The sequence below is a fragment of the Peromyscus leucopus genome, chromosome 4 (genome assembly GCF_004664715.2).
Source record: "Peromyscus leucopus breed LL Stock chromosome 4, UCI_PerLeu_2.1, whole genome shotgun sequence".
NCBI classification, from domain to species: Eukaryota; Metazoa; Chordata; class Mammalia; order Rodentia; family Cricetidae; genus Peromyscus; species Peromyscus leucopus.
Genome location: NC_051066.1, coordinates 63,936,565 through 63,954,794, shown reverse-complemented (window position 1 = coordinate 63,954,794; position 18,230 = coordinate 63,936,565). Strand labels below are relative to the sequence as shown.

Sequence of the window (18,230 nt, the reverse complement as noted above, 5' to 3'; positions counted from 1 at the left end):
TAACATTTTTATGCATCATGGGAGTTTAAAAGTAATCAAATAGTTATTCACGTTTCTAAAGCTATTTTCAGAAAAAAACAAATTGTAGACTCTTGGACAGGAGATCTTTTAAATATACCTTTTACTGTTTTCCCCAAATTATTCCAACTTAAAAACTAACTTATCTCTTGCTTACCTGCAGCTATGGCATTCTTCAAATGTGTGATCACAGATGTAGTAACATGTCTTGCCAACAAATGCATTTCATTTGGACCCAGTTCATGATCAACAAAGGCAATTGTGTCAGTTTCCTCCAAAGTCTCCACTGTCATTTTGGAGTTTTTATTTTTCCATTTGTGTAATAAAGAAAAATCCTCTTGGCAGGCTTCAAGACCTTCACTTTTATCTTCATTTATACAGGTCATTCGTTTACACCACATTCTGAGCAAATTTTTCTCATTCTTTTCTCCTTCATTTACCACAGACAAAGGATTTTGCCTTGGCATAAAAAATGGTTTCATGGTCTCCAGGCTTTCCTCTGATTGTGGCTGATGGGAAAAGCCATAGCAGGACAGTATTGTGTTAACAATATTATCTGCAGCTAAGCATATTTTGAGTGGGGAAGCATTTGTCTTAATTTCATTTGGCTCAATCGGTTTGGTGGTCTCATAATGAAATACTCTTGGATTTTCACCTTTTCCCATTTCTATGAATGACATGACTTGTCTTAGTGATTCTTCTGTGGAATCATTTGCTTTCTTAAACAATTTTTGTAACATACTGCCTTCAGGAAGAGAATTGTTACCTTTTGTGGCTTCCTCAAAAAGTCCAAAGTTTGGTTTCCTTTGACTCTGGTCTTGTGCTTTGTTTCCAGAACATGATGGCACAGCTTTTGAATTGGGTCTTCCCATTGGCTCTGAGCTTGCATTATTGTTTTCGACACAGGAACTGATGTGTGAGGGTGAATTGGATGTTATCCCATACTTTTCTTTTGTATCATCCTCTGAATTAAATGTCAAGCCAGATACACTCCTTTGTGAAGTATTACTTCTCACACTAGTGTTTCTCATCTTTGATGTAGGCATTTTCACATGAGATGCAAATTCAACCTGGTTAACAATGTAAACATTCTCAGTTCTTTTGAAATAATTTTTGTTTGGAAGCTTTGCGATCAAAGACTCACTGAAATGAGTACATTGATCTATCAGTCTACCAATGATCTCACTTGCAGCAATATTCTCTTTCAATATGCTAACTGGATATGGTTCCATTTGGCTTATTTCTTTGTCTAGCTTATTCTTGATTATGCTAAGCATGTCACTGACAGTAGTGACAGAATATGAAAGTAATTCTGAATGGAATGAATGAACCTGTAGCAGTGTGTTCTGTATGTTTTCCTTGGATATACTAGTACTTGACTTGGGTTCATCACCAAACTTTCTAAATGGTTGTAACTTTGGCAACATTTTTTTACTTAATTGTCTCTGTTGCACTTGAAAGAGATTGTCTATAGGCATTTTCACTATTTCAGAAAACTCATATTTAGAGATATGCTTAAACTTCAAGTCCACAAATGACTCTAACATGTTTAAGACTCTTTGTACGATCTCCTGCACGATTTGGTTGCTAGGACTCGTGGACACTTTTGTCTTCATGTTACAGGTCTGCACACCACTGAGGATGTGCTTGCTTGGAACACCATGCTTACTTTTAGCAGTAACATATTCTTTCCTATTTGTTAGCATTCCCTTACCATCTTGAATAGGCATCTGAGACAAGAAGCACAGCTGCAATTTTTCAAATAGCATTTCGACAATTTCCCGTCCAAACATATTGATTTGTGCTTTCGTATCTTCAGCTCTGGTAGATCCATCTTTAAAGTGATCATAGAATCTGTTTCCACAATCTTCAAGTGGTGGTAAATTTAAAAGTGAAAGTGAATACTCCAAATCCTTCACTTTTATTGAAATTTCAGTCAAAATGCTTTCAGCTACGGTTAAAAGTTTAGACTTTTCATTTTCTGTATCACTTGTTTCTACTTGCCATTTGTCAAACATTTTTTTAAATATACCTTCTTTAGGAAAAATCTGTTCTAGCTGTGAGGAAACATTCTCTAAGTAAAAACATGCCTGCTGCTCAGTAGGGGAACCTGCACCCAGATTCTGCTTTGACATGTGAAAATCACCCAGATTTGAGACATTAATTGGAGAAGCTGAATTGTGGTTGTTTGTAGCATACAATTCTTGCAACACCGCATTAACAATTTTACTTGCTTCCAGGATTTGATCCGATGGTAAAGTTTTTGTATTTAACATGGCTCTATTTTGTGCCACTGTTTCAAGTTCTTTCACAGTTATTTCTAAAATATCAGTTATTATGTTCTTGGCATAAATTCTTAATTCTGAAGTTGGCAGTTTTGTTTTCAGTAGAGTTTTGGCATCCTCTTTTGGTGAAGTTTGTGGCAGCCCAATGGCAGTTTTGGATCGGTTCTCTCTTGAAATCTTCTCTCCAGTACCAAATTTGTTCTTGCTTTTGGACTTAGTACCACTAATGCCTAGATGTGGTTTTGTTTTAAATTTAGAGAGAGAGGTAATTTTTGATCTTGCTTTTAAACTTGTTTTACATCCTGGCCTAGGGCTATTCTTAGGGCTAAGTTTAGAATTATGTAGTCTAAGAAGGTACATGTCATCATAACTACCTTCAGGGGGAAATCTCTCTTCTAGATGAAGGGAAACAAAATTTAACAATTTATCAAGAACCATTTGAACTAAATATCTTCCAATTTGCAATGGTGAATAAGGCAAAAAAGTGTTTTCTAACACAAGGGCATTTAAATTGTCAGCATTATGATGCATTTGTGGTACCCCAAGTCTAGAGAGATTACTTCTTTTTCTTGCTGGCTTATTTTCTCTAAAGCATGATGGTTTTACTGATGAGGTATCATTGTTGTCATACATTTCTACCTCTCTCCTGCTTTTAGTTTTTTTGCATAATGATGTCACAACCACAGAGTGCATTTCTCCCAAAATGTTTTCAAGTATATCATTTGATATGTTGTTAATATGAGACTGAAAGAATTTCTTCCGTGCTATAGCTGATGTTTTACTCTTAGATTTAGACACAATGTAGGGAATCTCATTAAATGGGAGCAAGTGGCCTATGATTTCCATTATATTTTGATTCAGCTTCTTCAAAACCTCTTCTACTGCACTGAATATTTTGTTTTTTTCTCTTGGTTTTGATCCTCCTTTTTTCATAAATATTTCTTCCAAAACAACTCTCTGGCTTTCCTTTTCCATTGTTGTCTGGTTTTCTTCTAAAGGGTCATTTGTAAACTGTGATAATGTGGTAGTTTTTTCCCTCTCTTTGTATCCCGGCAAAACTTCATTTGATATGGTTAACTGTGAACAGCTAGAATTCTCTGGGGAGGATGAAAAAAAATCCTTTTCTGATCCTTTATTGTGCAAAATATTTAAGATACTATTAACAATTTCACTCACAGTATTTTTTTGAAATAAAATGTTATTTGGACATGTGTGTACACTTTGTATTTCTAAGTCTAAATCATTTTTAATAAGCTTCAAAATAGCACTGGCAATGAAATCAGCATAGTCCTTAAGACTAGTTTGTGATAAATGGACTGTAGTTCCAAGATTTTCTCTGCAACTGGCAAAAATGGGTTTTGCAAGCTCTTGGCTAGGACCTGTTTTGGTTGTTGATAATTTTAGGACATTCACATCAGATTCAACTTGGCCTGACTCATGAAAAATGCTGTCATCTTGTTTACCATTTTCAAATTCTGGGCTAATAAATACATTTTCTTTATTAGACTTAAAGGTTGGAGTCATTAATGAATTTATTCTTTCTGTGGCAAAAGACTGTAATCGATTGAAAATAGTTTTAGTAATGAAGTTGGCGTTTTCCTCGCATGGGTCAGGTGCAGGTTCCCTGGTGTCTTCATTTCTCTTCACAGGCATCTGATAAACAGCAGCATAAGCTAAATTCATATTTTTTGAATGTGAAAAATGCCCTGGTTGTTCCTCAGTACTTTGTGTTATAAAAACAGGCTGTTGGCACTGAGATTTTGGAAACATATCATAGAAGGCCAATCTTGAAGAAGCAGGATCTTTGGCCTTTATGGCAAGCATAACCAAAGAAGTAAGGTTATGAAGCACAATATCCACTATATCTTTGGACACCAAAATGACATCTGTTTTAGTAACTGATACTTTCGGGATAATATTTGTACCCGTAACAACTGGTTGTAAATTTTCTTCTGAGTGTTTGCTAGGTATATTATATTGCAGAGTGGGTGTGGCAAATGAGAGATTATTCTGATACATAATACTTTCATAAATATTACATAAGATCCCTTCAATGGTATCTTGAATTTGAAACTCGAGTATTTTTCGATATTCTGTCTTATTGACTAGCCTTTCAATAATACCATCTTGCTGTTCTGAATAATTGTCTTTGTCACAACTGTTTTTGTCACACTTGCTTTTGCTTGACACAATATCGAGCACTGTGCTAACAACCTGACTTGCAATATTCTCGGAAACCACAATGTTATTTGTCAGGGACAGACTCTCTTGTTCTTTATCTAACTCATGCTTGATGCCTTGTAAAATTTTCCTAGCCACTTCTTTTGCATAAATATTTAATTTGGACAAAGACAGTTGGCTCCACGAGTCCATCTTTCCTGGGTTGCTATAATAATCCACTGAGCAGCAGGGAAGTTGCTTATCAGAATATGAGTCTTTGCCTGACAATGCTTTGCTTAATGTTGCCCCTTCCTGCTGTACTGGCAAAGTCACTGGAACTCTGAAGCTGACTTGGGGATGCAAGAGAGATTCTACTTTGGAAGCAGCAAAAGTTTCTAAATTTTCTAATATTGCCTGAACAATATCTTCAACTACATTTATTTTTGTCTGTTTGTCAACATTCCAGCTCGACTGAATGTCACATGGATTTCCATTTAAGACACTTCGAGGTTGGTTTCCTGGATAGGTATGCTCACGATAAGAAACATTGGTTGAAAAGATGATTGTTTCACATCTGTTTCCACTTTCATGTTTTTCTGTCGTGGCAGCTGAATACAGTTTGTGAAATACAGTCTTAACAACATCATTCACCACCTTAGTTACATCTGTGTCAGACACTAAAGGGCCCATCAAAGGATCCATAAATTGAGCAGACGTTTGAGTAGTTGACACAGGGACATTACAAGGCATACTACTAAAATGAGAGTGTGAGAGTGAAACAACATTTAATTGATTGATTAAAGCACTTTGAAAAATTTCATTCAAAATATTTCTTATAATGGGAACAATTGGAGATTTGCGTGGTTCTTTGAGTTTTACTTCAATTTTGTTCAAGGTTCTTTCTAGAGCCCACTGGTCAGTAGAAAGGGTTCTAGTTTCTTCTGTGGGTGATGTTCTATCTCCAATGAATTCTTTATTTTGTGTGTCATCATCTAGAAATGACCCTGTTTCAGCTCCTCCAGGAAGAAAATTCCCATAAATTGGTCGATATCGATAATTTTCAATGTCTCTGTGCTCAGATTCAGGTTCAATAAACATATCTGAAGATACTACATCCAAAATTAAATCAACTATATTTGTAAGCATTTTTGTCTCCTGTGGCGAGTTCTTTGTATTTTTCTTACAATCTGATGGGTTAATATTTAATTCTGTTTGAATGGCTTTCAAAATAGCACTTGATGCCTTCTTTGCATGAGTGTATAAAGTAGACTGCAATGATTTATCATGTGAATCTGTGGGAGAATTTTTGCTTTCACATTCCCAATCCATTTTATTCTCTGTTTTATTTTCATCATTAAGAACACCAATATTTTCTACATTTCCATTGGCAAATCCTTCCAGTTTAGCAAAAACCATGTTAAGAATATCTGATGCAATGGTTTTCAGTTTATTTGGGCACATTTCTTTTGAGTTCTCTGTTTTGGGAGATACTGGGAGATCATTTCTTGCTTTATTTTTCGTAATCTCTTTATTACCCATCATCATTTTGGAAATTATATTAGAGATGATGTTGATGCATTTGGCCATTTCCTCCATAGTTGAAGCAAATGATAGGTTGTCAATGTCAAGTGACTCTGCGCCAGTTTTCAATCCAGAATTTACAATGCTGGTATCTATGTTAATATCACATAATTTTGCAAGGACATATTCCAGAATTGCATTGGAAATTAGTTGAACATTAGATAGTGCTGGAGGATCTTCACATAAGTTCTCTGTGTTTTGCTGAGTACAAGATGGCTGAGAATCAGGGTGGGAACCTGTGAGTTTGCTTAACATTTCATGCAGTGTTTCTCCAATTCGATCTAATACCTGCAACTTGGTACTATCTTTCAAATCCTTTCCATTAACGATACTGTGGTGAATACAAGGTGTAGCCAAATATTGTCGAAAAGAATTTTTATCCTGTTTACTTGACAAAATGTTTTGTTTATTAGCATTTTCAGACCCGCAGAACATTGTAGAAACTGCCTTATCTGTAGAGGTGGAAGTATTTGTTTGATCTTCATTTGCACTTGATATCAGTTCATAAATACATGTCAGTAATGGACTTTCCATAACATCACTGAAGCCGGTGACATGGGAGTCTACTGCTTCATTGGAATCAGCAAACCACCCTTTGCTTGTATGACACTTGGTATGGTCTGTCTCCCTAGGATTTGGGTTTATCTTGGTGAATTCTAGTTCGTTCTGTATAGCATCTAAAACAATGTTGACTATTTTCATTGTGTAAGTACTAAGTTGAGAATGTAATGATTTCCCTACCAGTGAAGACTTTTTACCTGTCTGTAATTTTGGACAAACAAATAACTTCAGACTTTTAAAAATTGTATTAATGATCTTATCAGTAATATCATTTACATACTTAGGTTCACATTCTCGAGGTCTTAATGGGGAAGTCTTTTCAAGCTCTATATTGAGTGAAGATAAATATTTCATTTTCTTTTCACTGTCAAACCATACTTTGAATGGCATTTTACTTGATTTTTCTTTGGTTGTTTGGGAAGTATCAGGATGATCTAGACTACTTTGATGAACTGATGAAATGGTGTTTTTAATGGCATTAGGAATGCAGGCCTTATGAAGTATATTTATCACAGAATCAGTTATTTCATGTGCAAATGCACAAATTTCTGACTCAGAAAACATCTCTTCCATCCATTCTTGATCTGATAATCCTTTAGATTTTTCTGAGATGAAAGCAGAGGTCTCTTGACCAATTTTTCTTCCTGGGTGATGAGATGAAACAAAAGACATATCATTGAGCATTTCTGTTAAAATGTGTTTAATTATGTTTTCTGAAGCCTTTTGGATTTGATGTTTTTGATCTTGGCTGAAAATTGAAGCATCATTAGTCAAGCAATGTTTTGTCTTCATAATGTCTTCACTACTAAGAGATAACTTCAACTTTAATCCGCAGTCATGAGATCCAACTTTGCTTTGAGAAGTAGGTTTTGTTGGTACTTTATTGCTCCTTTTAGATTCAAAACAAGTGTCTCTCCTTGTAGGCCAGTGAATAGGAATCTGCTCTTGTGGTTTTAAATTTTCATCACTGAGGGATGAATCAAGCACACTTCTCACAAGGTTATCTATTTCTTCATCATCATCTTCAGAATAGAGAACCATGCCTGGGACATTAATAGGGGGAAATGATCTTCTAGTTCTAAGACCATTAAATGAGCCAGTGTTAGTGAGTCTATACTTTTCTTCAGCATCAGGAAGATTTCTTACTCGAGGTTGTCTATGTTTTTTAACACCTGCTTTTGCTGGCCCCTGGTGAAGTTGAGTTAAGACATCATCCAGTAGCTGAAGAAGTACTATTGTTTCTTCAGATGCAATTAGTCTCTCATTATTAAGTTCAGTTTGTACACAGCCTAGTATAGTGCTTATTGCTTCTTCTACATAACCAACTAGATAGGACTGTGAAAAAATATTTGATATTAAGTTTTGCAATTCTTCTTTCACAATTAGATCAGCAGCATCAGATTCTGGACCAGATTTCTTTTGGACAGTTTTTTGATGAAATTTATCAAAAATTGGCTCTGTCTTAATTTGTTGGTGGAAATGTTTAGTTGTGTCTTCAAGAGGAAGTTCACTTTTCTTATAAGACGTAAGAGTCATCAACTTATCTAAAATGGCATGTACCATATCATCTGCAATATCACACATTGGCTCCAAGGTAGACGTCAGTGTATCTTCTGAAGGTTTTGTATCTAAGGATGAGAAATAGTCAGCACTACCAGAGAAACTTGTTTTAATATCAACTGTCAAATCTTCTTGTGAAAACATCTGCACACATTGTTTCTCAACAGCAGACTCCAGTCTTTGCAGTATATTTTCCACAATCTCTGAAGCTACTGAGCATATATCAACATTTGAGAGCAAGTCTTCTCTCTCTGTATCATATTGGTCAACAAAAACTTCAGCAGTCACAGAAGAAAGAGAAGGAATAGCCTGGGTTAAGTCAGATATTATTTCTTGAAAAATACTTTCTAAAATAAGTTCTGTTTCTCCCTTCAAGTGACATTTAAAGTTTACAAAAACATTCTTTAAATTTTTCATCTGATCCATGGCCTTTGGTTTTTTGTCATATAGAAATGGAATCTCTAAACTATCTGTTTCTGTGGTAACATCTTTAGATTTTTTAGTGCTTGTTTCTAATGATGCTAACAGGTAACTATCAGATTTACTGCTTCCTATCTTAGGGAATGGATATTCCAAGCTGGTTTTATGGTAATTGACTTGTGAAGATGTAGATTGTCCCCTCACTTGATATTTTGTGCCAGTAACTGTTTTTGCCACATGTGCAGAAGAAGGTTTCAAAGGTGTGGGTGGTTTCTTCATTGGCCTGTCACTGGCAAATACACATGGATCTGCTTGAAATGCTTTAGGTATGTAGCTTCTGTATGTGAAGCCCTCACTGCATGTACTACAGAAACTTGAACTATCCGAAGAAAGGTCTGAGTCATCAGACACTGGATAAGTATTACTCTGCACTCTTTCTTCATATTTTGTGATGGCTGGATATAATATACTGGTTACTGTAGCTACAACCCACGTCATTATATTTTGAATTATGCTATTTAGTTCTTCAGAAGTTACCTAAAAAGAGATAATCAGATAAAAATTAAGTCATATAAGTATTTATTCCATATTTGGGAGATATGGGGTTAGTGTTCAATTTTTATATTAAACAATTATATAATAATTTATAATATAAGTAGAATACAAGCATGATTTATAAGAAAATGAAAGAAGGAATCTGTTCAGACTATTTTAAGCTGGTTTATTTTATACTAGAGAAAAAATATTTTGAGCATAAAATTTCATTTTATGTAGAAGAAACTATATAAGAAACTATAGATTATTTCTCAACATTCATAACTTGGGTAAATAAGTTTAAAATTAAAGTTATCAAATTGTTATTTAGTCCATATCTCTCAAAAAGTTTTGGAAAAAACTCAGTGTAGTATTCATAACTCTGCTATATATTTTGAAAACTGATTCAATTATTTCAAATTATTTCTCCAAACAGATATAGTAAACGTATTTTGGAGTCCTTCAGAAGTATTTGTCTAGCTTCTATATGGGGATGAAAAATAAATCATCTTCATGTCTACTCCATGCTACAACAGTAAGCACACAGTCTGTTTTTATGGAATACAAAAATTAGTGTATTTTAGAGTGACTTTGTAGTTAACATGACTAATCAGAACAAACTATGAAAGCATAAAATAGATGGATGAAAATACAAGACATGACAGAAAGGCTGACTGGTTGTTCCTACTCAAAATACACAGAGGGTAAACAGAAATTACTCATGTTTTAAGTCAACATTACATAAAAATCTAAAATCTGTGTAACACCCTCTCTGCTAATCAATTTTGAAGCTCTTAGGGAGCACCTAATGAAAATCCAATAGGCTGTAATTACCCAATTTTTTAAAATATCTTTTCACTACTAGGATAGATGATGGCTAATGCTTTGATAAGCACAGATTGAATTGAATGCAAGTATAAAATTCTTGTTTACATAAATATATCTTTAATTGAAAATTCTAATAATAAATCATAAATTTTAAAGTATGAGATAATTATTCTAAATGAACAATACTGAATATATATATTGAAATGTCTACAATATTTTTATACAAGATATAATGAACAACAGAACCATACTCCTGTTCTTAAACTAGGTGAAGGATAAAGCATTTCCAATTGAAATATAAAAAAGAGGGCAACTTCTAAAGTTTTGAATGTAACAAAATGAGGTTAAAGGAATCTTAGTTTTTCAATTTCTTTCAATTATGATATTAAATAGTGAAACATTCCTTAAATGTTTCCTAAAAAAAAGGCCCACTGCTGTTATATTTCTCAAGGACTATATAGAGTTAAATGTTATTTAACTATGCCACTTTTTCTTTTCTTGCTTCAAGTCTAAGCTCACAGGTAAGCAAGTACTTTTGCCTGTGATCTTTGGTAGCAGGTTCTTTCCACAAGAGTTGCTGGAGACAGAATCAGGCATCTTAACTAATTTTCTACGGAGTTAGCCATCAATATCTGCAAAGCTATACTGATTAATAATATCTCATTAGGATGAGATTCTATTATCTCATGCTGCTCATCAATGCCAGGTCCCTGAATGTTTACTCTGTAGTACACCCAAGAGGCCTTCCTAAAGTATCAAGGGTATTTTTTTTTTTTTTGGTTTTTTGAGACAGGGTTTCTCTGTGTAGCTGTGTGTCTTTTCTGGAACTCGCTTTGTAGACCAGGCTAGCCTCAAACTCACAGACATCTGCCTGCATCTGCCTCCCGAGTGCTGAGAATAAATGCTTGCACCACCACCACCACCTGGCTTTCAAGGGTATTTTTGATAACAATTTTAGACTATAAGGAAACTATTAAAATTATCTAAAAGTAAACTTCCATTATAATAAAAGGCATAGGGTATGAACAACAAATATCAATAGATGATTGTTGGTATCTGATTTACATTTTTTTCTAGAATGGCATATGGTAATTAATATACTGTCTTATCAGTTAACTTTGTGATACATACTTTATTTTGCAAGCAATTTTGGAGATTTTGCTGCCTGTAAAGTTAAGAAATAGTTATGATTTAGTTAAGTTAGGACAAATAATTTATAAACATACTTTCAAAATTCATATTTTTATTGTTTCTTTTTTATGAGAGATATTCTACATAAATACAAAATACCCTAAAATTTATTTTGCTTTCTTGAATGTTCTATTTAATGTTCTGCTAAGATACAGTCCTGTAGACTCAAAATTGTGCTTTGTTTACTCAGGAGAGTACAATCACAGTACACAATATATCACATAAACAATGCATGATTTTGGTGGTTGGAACTCTGATATACCTTTGACATGTCCATTTTGTGATTTTCTGGGGAGTGACACAGGATAAGAAAGGAAGGAAAAGATGATTAGTCTATCTGCTAATAGAGCTGATGGAATAGTAAGTTTTCTGATCATAGCTCCCTGGTAGTTCTCTATCTGCATTTTAAGATCCTATAGTCCCAACCTCATTTTGCTACATCTCACAGTAGAGAGAGAGCATGCAGATTTCTATTCAGTAACTACTGGATAGAATCCTGGGTTTCTGATTACTTTCAATGCTAACTTCAATCATCTTTGTGTAATGATGTGATGGACACATCTTTTCATGTGTTGTAATTAGATTTATTATTACATACTAATGAAATGAAGGGTAGCTTATGAATTATAAAACAGTATAAGAACTCAGTAATTAAAAATTATGATAAATAAGTCTGAAAACTGAGTTCTGATTGTCCCAAACATGGACTATTTAAATGCCTAAGCTCTTCCTACTTCCTTAGTCAAGTTGGCACTCTTTAATTTTCCTAAGCCTATACATTCCAAAACTATTTTTTCAAAAATATAAAACAAAATTTTGAAAAAAAGTCTAAATATTGCAATTTACTTGTGCAGAAGCAAAACAAAACAAAACACTTCAATTGTTGTAGCTCAGAAATGAGTTTGGGAGCCTGGCATTATGGCTGGGCTTTCAGTTGGGTAGGAAGATTTAGTTCATGAGCTACCATGAGCTAGGCTGGGACTATGACAGGAGAGAAGAGAGGAGAAAAAAGAGAAAGAAGTAAGAGGTGAGGGGGAGGCTTGAAAAGAGAGTAAAGAAGTGGAAGAGAGGAAGGGAGAGGTAGGAAACAATAGTCTACAGACTAGAACTTTTTCTCAGATCTAGTTTGTTAAATCAACTCAAAGTTCCACACATTTATTTATTTATTACTTTGGATTGTCTAAACTTAACTTTAAGTTTTTTCTGTCTTAAGGCATAGAATAGAGTCCTACTGCTCTCTGAACTGACAGTCTGCCATATGTCCAAACAGACAGCAAAGACCTATGAAAGACCTAAAGAAATAGATGAAAAGTTGGCCTTAAGTATTGACTCTATTAGCTGCCAGCATAGCTCAGTGAGTGCTGCAGTGCTTGCCTAGCATGGAGGAGGTACTTCACTAAATCCCAGCACCCTCCAAAGGAGCAGTTGCTTTTTAATGCCAGCCATAAGAATAAAAAATAATGAAAGAGTAAAGACCTTCAAAAATTCATTCTTTTCATTAAAGAAATAAACACTGACTAAAAACAGTCAGGAACATAATTCTACAATTCTTAAAAAAATGAAGGATTGCACCATTTCATACGTATTTATTTTAGAAAGATATATAAATGTATGCAATATTAGGAGTTTTAAATTGGTCTATACTGCTTCCTTAAAATAATTCATCATAATCGCAAGGAACTAATTCTGTAAATCTTGATATTTACCTAACATCTGGCATTATTCCTTAAACACAGTGCATTTTCAATAAATGCTTGATTAATAGGTTTTAAAGATGTGCCTACTTATATCAAATCTCAAATGAAGACCATTAGTGAATGGTTCTTTGCCTTCAGTTTTACTGATGTATTGCTAATAAAGCAATTAATTGTATGCTAATTTAATCACAATATTATTGTTCCAAACTATTGGACTAATAAACAATTAGTACAGGCTCTAAACTTCAGTCTGTATGGCAGAGTATTTCAAACTTAATTGTCTAACGCTTAATTTTTACAACTTTCCTGCCACTGCTAACACAATGTATCTCAATTCTGTCATGAATTTTCATTTTTACATTAGCAATCTTTTGCATTTATACTTTTAAAAAGGACAAATAAGTATTTGAGGGGGTGAAAGGTGGTTGACATTAAAACAAATGTAGGGTCCCCATGGTAAAGTCTTTCATGATACATAGTTAAATTGGTACGTGTGATGAGCAGGGGTTGGGCAGACAGTAAAGGGGGTTATAATGTTCTTCCTTTAGCACTTATTTATCCCATAAATAGAAATAATCACTATCTGCACTTGGTAGGCATCTTTCTGACTCATTTTGCTTGTTTGGATAAGACTCATTCTTTCTGGCTGTAACACATGCTATGTATTCTGTGAACATTCACTGAGTTCTACATATTAACACCCATCAACCTCATGTTGTAACTCTTTATGGACAATACTTAGTCTGAATATGAAAATTATTTGTCATCAGAGATCTTTTCTTTTATATAGCCATTTACACAGGAATCTAGGTTTGTAAAGTGTATAGTTTAGTTTGTATTTCATTTGCTTTGCCAATTTCTTTTTAAGTTTTTAGCATTGGGTCACTGGGAAGACAGTCTTGTGTAAATAGCTTGCTGTACATGAGAACTGGATTCCAATCCTGATCACACACATAAAGGCTTCATTAGGTTCAGAGAGAGACTCTGCCTAATAAAAATAAAATATCAAAGAGAAGATGAAGACAACCAGTGATGTTGACTTCTGTCTTCTGTCTGTGTACATATGCACACATACATACTAGTCCCATATAAACATTTTTTTAAAAGATCACAATGATTCTAAAACAGTAGCTGCTTCTTTTCAAGTTGAAAAAAAAAGCTAAAATATCTTTTCCCCAATGTTTGTTTGAGAAATGAAAAAAATTCTACTAAACATCACTAAAGGTTTCAATTTCCAACATGGGTATTATTCTGGACAACACTGCAATTATTTTTAAGGAGAAAGATGATCAAGTCATTGAAATGGTATGATTTATCATCCTTTAGAAACCAATAATCTCAAAAGTCATAGGTAAATATTTCAAAGAGAAATACAAAGAAACCCTGGAGAAAAGGGCAAAGATCATGGGTACAGAGAGCAAAGGACTAGATAGCAGGAAGGAGGATGGCCTTCACTATGTCTACAACTCAAACTCAGTTTTGAAAGTTTTTAAGCAATGACGTTTCAGTAAATTGAAGTAGAACTACAAAAAAAGGAAGATTTCATGTAGTCATGTACTTAAGCAATTATCAAAATATGAATACATGATTTCATGTTAAGAATTTGTATACTTACATATTTGAGTAAACAGGAGAAGAAAAAATACCCGGGGGTGGAGCACCACCCTGAGATCCTAAGCATCAGGAAAAGAAAACTATAGTTTATATTCATCCTCAGTAACTTTTAAAATGGCAACATCATTGTCAAATAACCTGTTCTCACTTGTAACTGACTCGTTCACAAGCTTTTCAGGACTTTCATAGCACTTCCAAAGTTCTTAGTGCACAGTTCAATATACTGTAAAATCTGAACTCTGTATTTACCTCTCCAATGCCTGTTGATGCCTAGGTCTTCTGCATTTATTATAAGGCCTACAGACATAGAGTAAAATTTAATGTCCCACTGTAACATGCTTTCTATGCCTCTGGACTATTAATATGGCCATTTCCTTTGGAGAACTTTGTATTTATACTGTAAACAATACAGAATAACAACAGGATAAATATACACATACTGAGTATAGATGCAACCAGCATTGACATAAACAGTGTATTATTCAGCTTTGTGGATTTGCTAATACAAAATATGTTGTTATGGGCACTTAACTGTACATTGAAAGATGGATCCTCAGGTGAAGGCAGGAGGATATAAAGTTTAAGGGCATTCTTGGAAGGAAAAAGAAAAAGGAACATGCACAATCCTGAAGAGCATTATGTTACATGAAATATGTCAAAAGTGCAGAAAAGCAACTCTCGCATGTTTTCCCTTACTTGTCAAATACGGATTGTCAAACTCATAACAACAGAACATAACTGATTTGAAGGAAAAGGACATGGAGTGATATTTGTCACAGTTTAGTCTTTTGTAAAATTAATAAATATTACAGATCCAATACATAGTGTGACAATTGTAAACAGTATTTTGTTGTGTACTTAAAAAATTGTTAAGAGAGATGACCTCCAGTGTTCTAACCATGCACACATTCAAACTCATATGCACAAATGTAACTGTGAGGTTAAAAATATGTGAACTGGCTTATTATATAGTATTTTTATATATGTATGTATATCAATAGTTTGGTACATCTCAAATTACTAAGTAGTTTGTACTAAATTCATACTATTTTACTTGTAAACTTTGCCTCAAAGTCTGGAAGACAGGAAAACACAAGTTAATAGAAAAGTAAAAAGGACATAAAATATAAGCATCCATAGGAAGTTATTTCAATTTTGATTGTGATCATTAGAAATATCTCATTAAAATAGCAGGAGAAGCCGGGTGGTGGTGGCACATGCCTTTTATCCCAGCACTCGGGAGGCAGAAGCAGGCAGAAGTCTGTGAGTTTGAGACTTGCCTGGTCTACAAACTGAGTTTCAGGAAAGGCACAAAGGTACACAGAGAAACCCTCTCTCAAAAAAAAAAAAAAAAAAAAAAGCAGGAGATTAAAACATAAAACATTTGAAGTCTCAGGGGACACTGAGAAAGAGAGGGAAGAAAAACAGGAAGAGGCAGTATGCTGTGCTACTGTGTCTCCTAGGAATGTCAGGCACTACACCCATAAACTCTCACTGACACGACTGCCTAGACATAAACAGAACAAGGACAATATAATAGATATTCTAAAGTGGGGTGGGGTGGGGGAAGTCCAGGAACCCTGAACCCTACTGTGGTGGTATTCTAATTGTACTGAAATGTGATTTTGATTGTATGTTAATAAATAAAGTTGCCCGGGGGTCAGAGCTATTAGAGCCATAGACAGAGTGTGGCAGTGGTGGCACGTGCTTTAATCCCATAGATCTCTGTGTGTTCAGGGATACAGCCAGCATTGGAGACATATGCCTTTAAGACCTAGGGGGCTGTACATTCAGACAGTGACAAGGCAGTCACGTGTTTGGGTTTACAACCAATGAGAAGGCAGAATGACTAGAAAAATGACTTACACACAGGAAATAGCTCTTTTTCAGGAAGCTGGGACAGCAGGAGGAAGGGTGAGATTTTAGCTCTGAGCTCTGACCTCTTGGCTTTCTCTTTTACATTGTTTCTGTGTTTCTTATTTAATAAGATGGTTGGTTACATCTACATCTGGCACCCAACGTGACAAGAATCCATTAAAAACTGCTTGGCTTGGCGGCAGGTCCGCATTCCCCCAAGGGCAGCAGGCAGCGGCAGGTGGCGGCAGGCGGCAATCGGCTTCCTAGTCCGAACGGTGGCTTCCTAGCCCGGGTCTAGGTCTGCTTGACCTCAGACTGGACTAATTGTGAGCTGCTTGCTTAAAGCCGGTGTTACAGGTGTTACAAACAACTCAGACCTGCCCTGCCGAACAAGGCCCTGCCTGTAAAGCCAACTCACGTGGTCGGAGCTTAAGGAAGCCAGACCAAGCCTTGACTCGGCACAAGAGGGAACACGTGGCTGGATTTAAGCTTTAGCCGGCTACGCTTTCTTGTGCGTTCTCTCTCTCTTTCTCTCTTCCCTCCCTCTCTCTGTCTCTGTCTCTGTATCTGTCTCTCTGGATTTACACCTCGGATACTATGTGGCTGTTTTGAAAATCCCCTCGGATTTCTACTGTTCTACTCAGGTTTGGTAAGTCATAACATATCAGATATTTTAAAGGAAACTATCAAAAAGAGAATTTTTTTCCACATTAAAAAAAATGGGTTTTATGTGTACATTGGAAGAAAATTGGTTTTTGTTCGAAATTTTAGGCAGTCTGACAATGGAACAACTATATGAGAAGATTAGTATTGGTGGAATTATGCAGTTTTTCACTATGCTAATCCTCATTTTAATATTTAAAAAGATAGTCAATTTAAGTGCCAGGATAACAGCTTTAGAAGAACTTGTTAAACCTGTAAAAATTCAGACAGAAGAAATTAACAGTGAAGTTGTTTCAAGTCTGGATAATAAGGTTATAGAAAGAAAGCCTGTTTTCACACAGTCACCCTTAATTTATCCTGTAACCGTACAGCAGATGCCTGATCAAATGGCTACACAAAATATTTGGGCTCCAATTGAAATGTTGGATTTAAAAAGGTTTAAGGAGGCAATAGTATCTTATGGCATGCATTCCCCATATGTAAAGCAAATGTTAAACTCTTGGTCAACATATAATAGGATTGTACCACAGGACTGGCGGGACCTTGCACAAGGTGTTTCAGAACCCAGCCAGAGACTTCAATTTCTGACCTGGTTTAAGGAGGAAGCTAAACACATAGAAAAACAATGGAGGGATAAAGGAATACAAGTTTGCCAGGATCAGCTTATTGGAGAAGGCCAATATGCTTCAGTACAAACACAATGTTTATATGATGTCCAAACCCTAATTTTATGTCGAACGGCAGCCTTGAATGCATGGGACAGAGTTGAGGAACCAGGAAAAAAATCTGAGTCATTTACAAAGGTGATGCAAGGCCCAAAAGAGTCTTTTACAGATTTTTTACAAAGACTGGCTTCAGCAGTAAAGAGAATGGTCTCGGAATCAGAAGCTGGTAAGGCAATAATTGAATCTTTGGCCTTTGAGAATGCGAATGCAGCATGCAAAAGAATAATCAGGCCATTAAGGGCAAGATCTGCACCTATGGAAGATTGGATTAGAGAAACAATTAATGTTGAGGCTGATGAGCATGATGATACGTGGGTAGGAGAAGTAATTTCAAAAGGTTTGAGGAGTGTTAGATGTTTTGGATGTGGAAAGCAAGGACATTTGAAAAGGGACTGTAGACAGGTCATTCCGAGAAACAATGTTTCTTCAAGGAACAATGGCAACAGAATGCCCCTTCCTTCTGGAGTGTGCAGAAGGTGTGGTAAGGGAAAACACTGGACCAACGAATGTAGATCAACAAAGGACAGACAGGGTAA

The 18,230-nt window shown here is 35.2% G+C and overlaps 1 protein-coding gene across 1 annotated transcript in view; it reads right to left on the bottom strand.

The window, feature by feature from the left end:
* Positions 1-18,230, bottom strand: part of LOC114687262 (fibrous sheath-interacting protein 2-like) — an 80,201-nt gene that overhangs the window by 33,390 nt on the left and 28,581 nt on the right. The window contains 3 exon segments of the mRNA XM_037204932.1: positions 176-9,122; positions 11,079-11,112; positions 14,451-14,508. Of these exon segments, the coding sequence (XP_037060827.1) occupies positions 176-9,122; positions 11,079-11,112; positions 14,451-14,508 (9,039 nt within the window).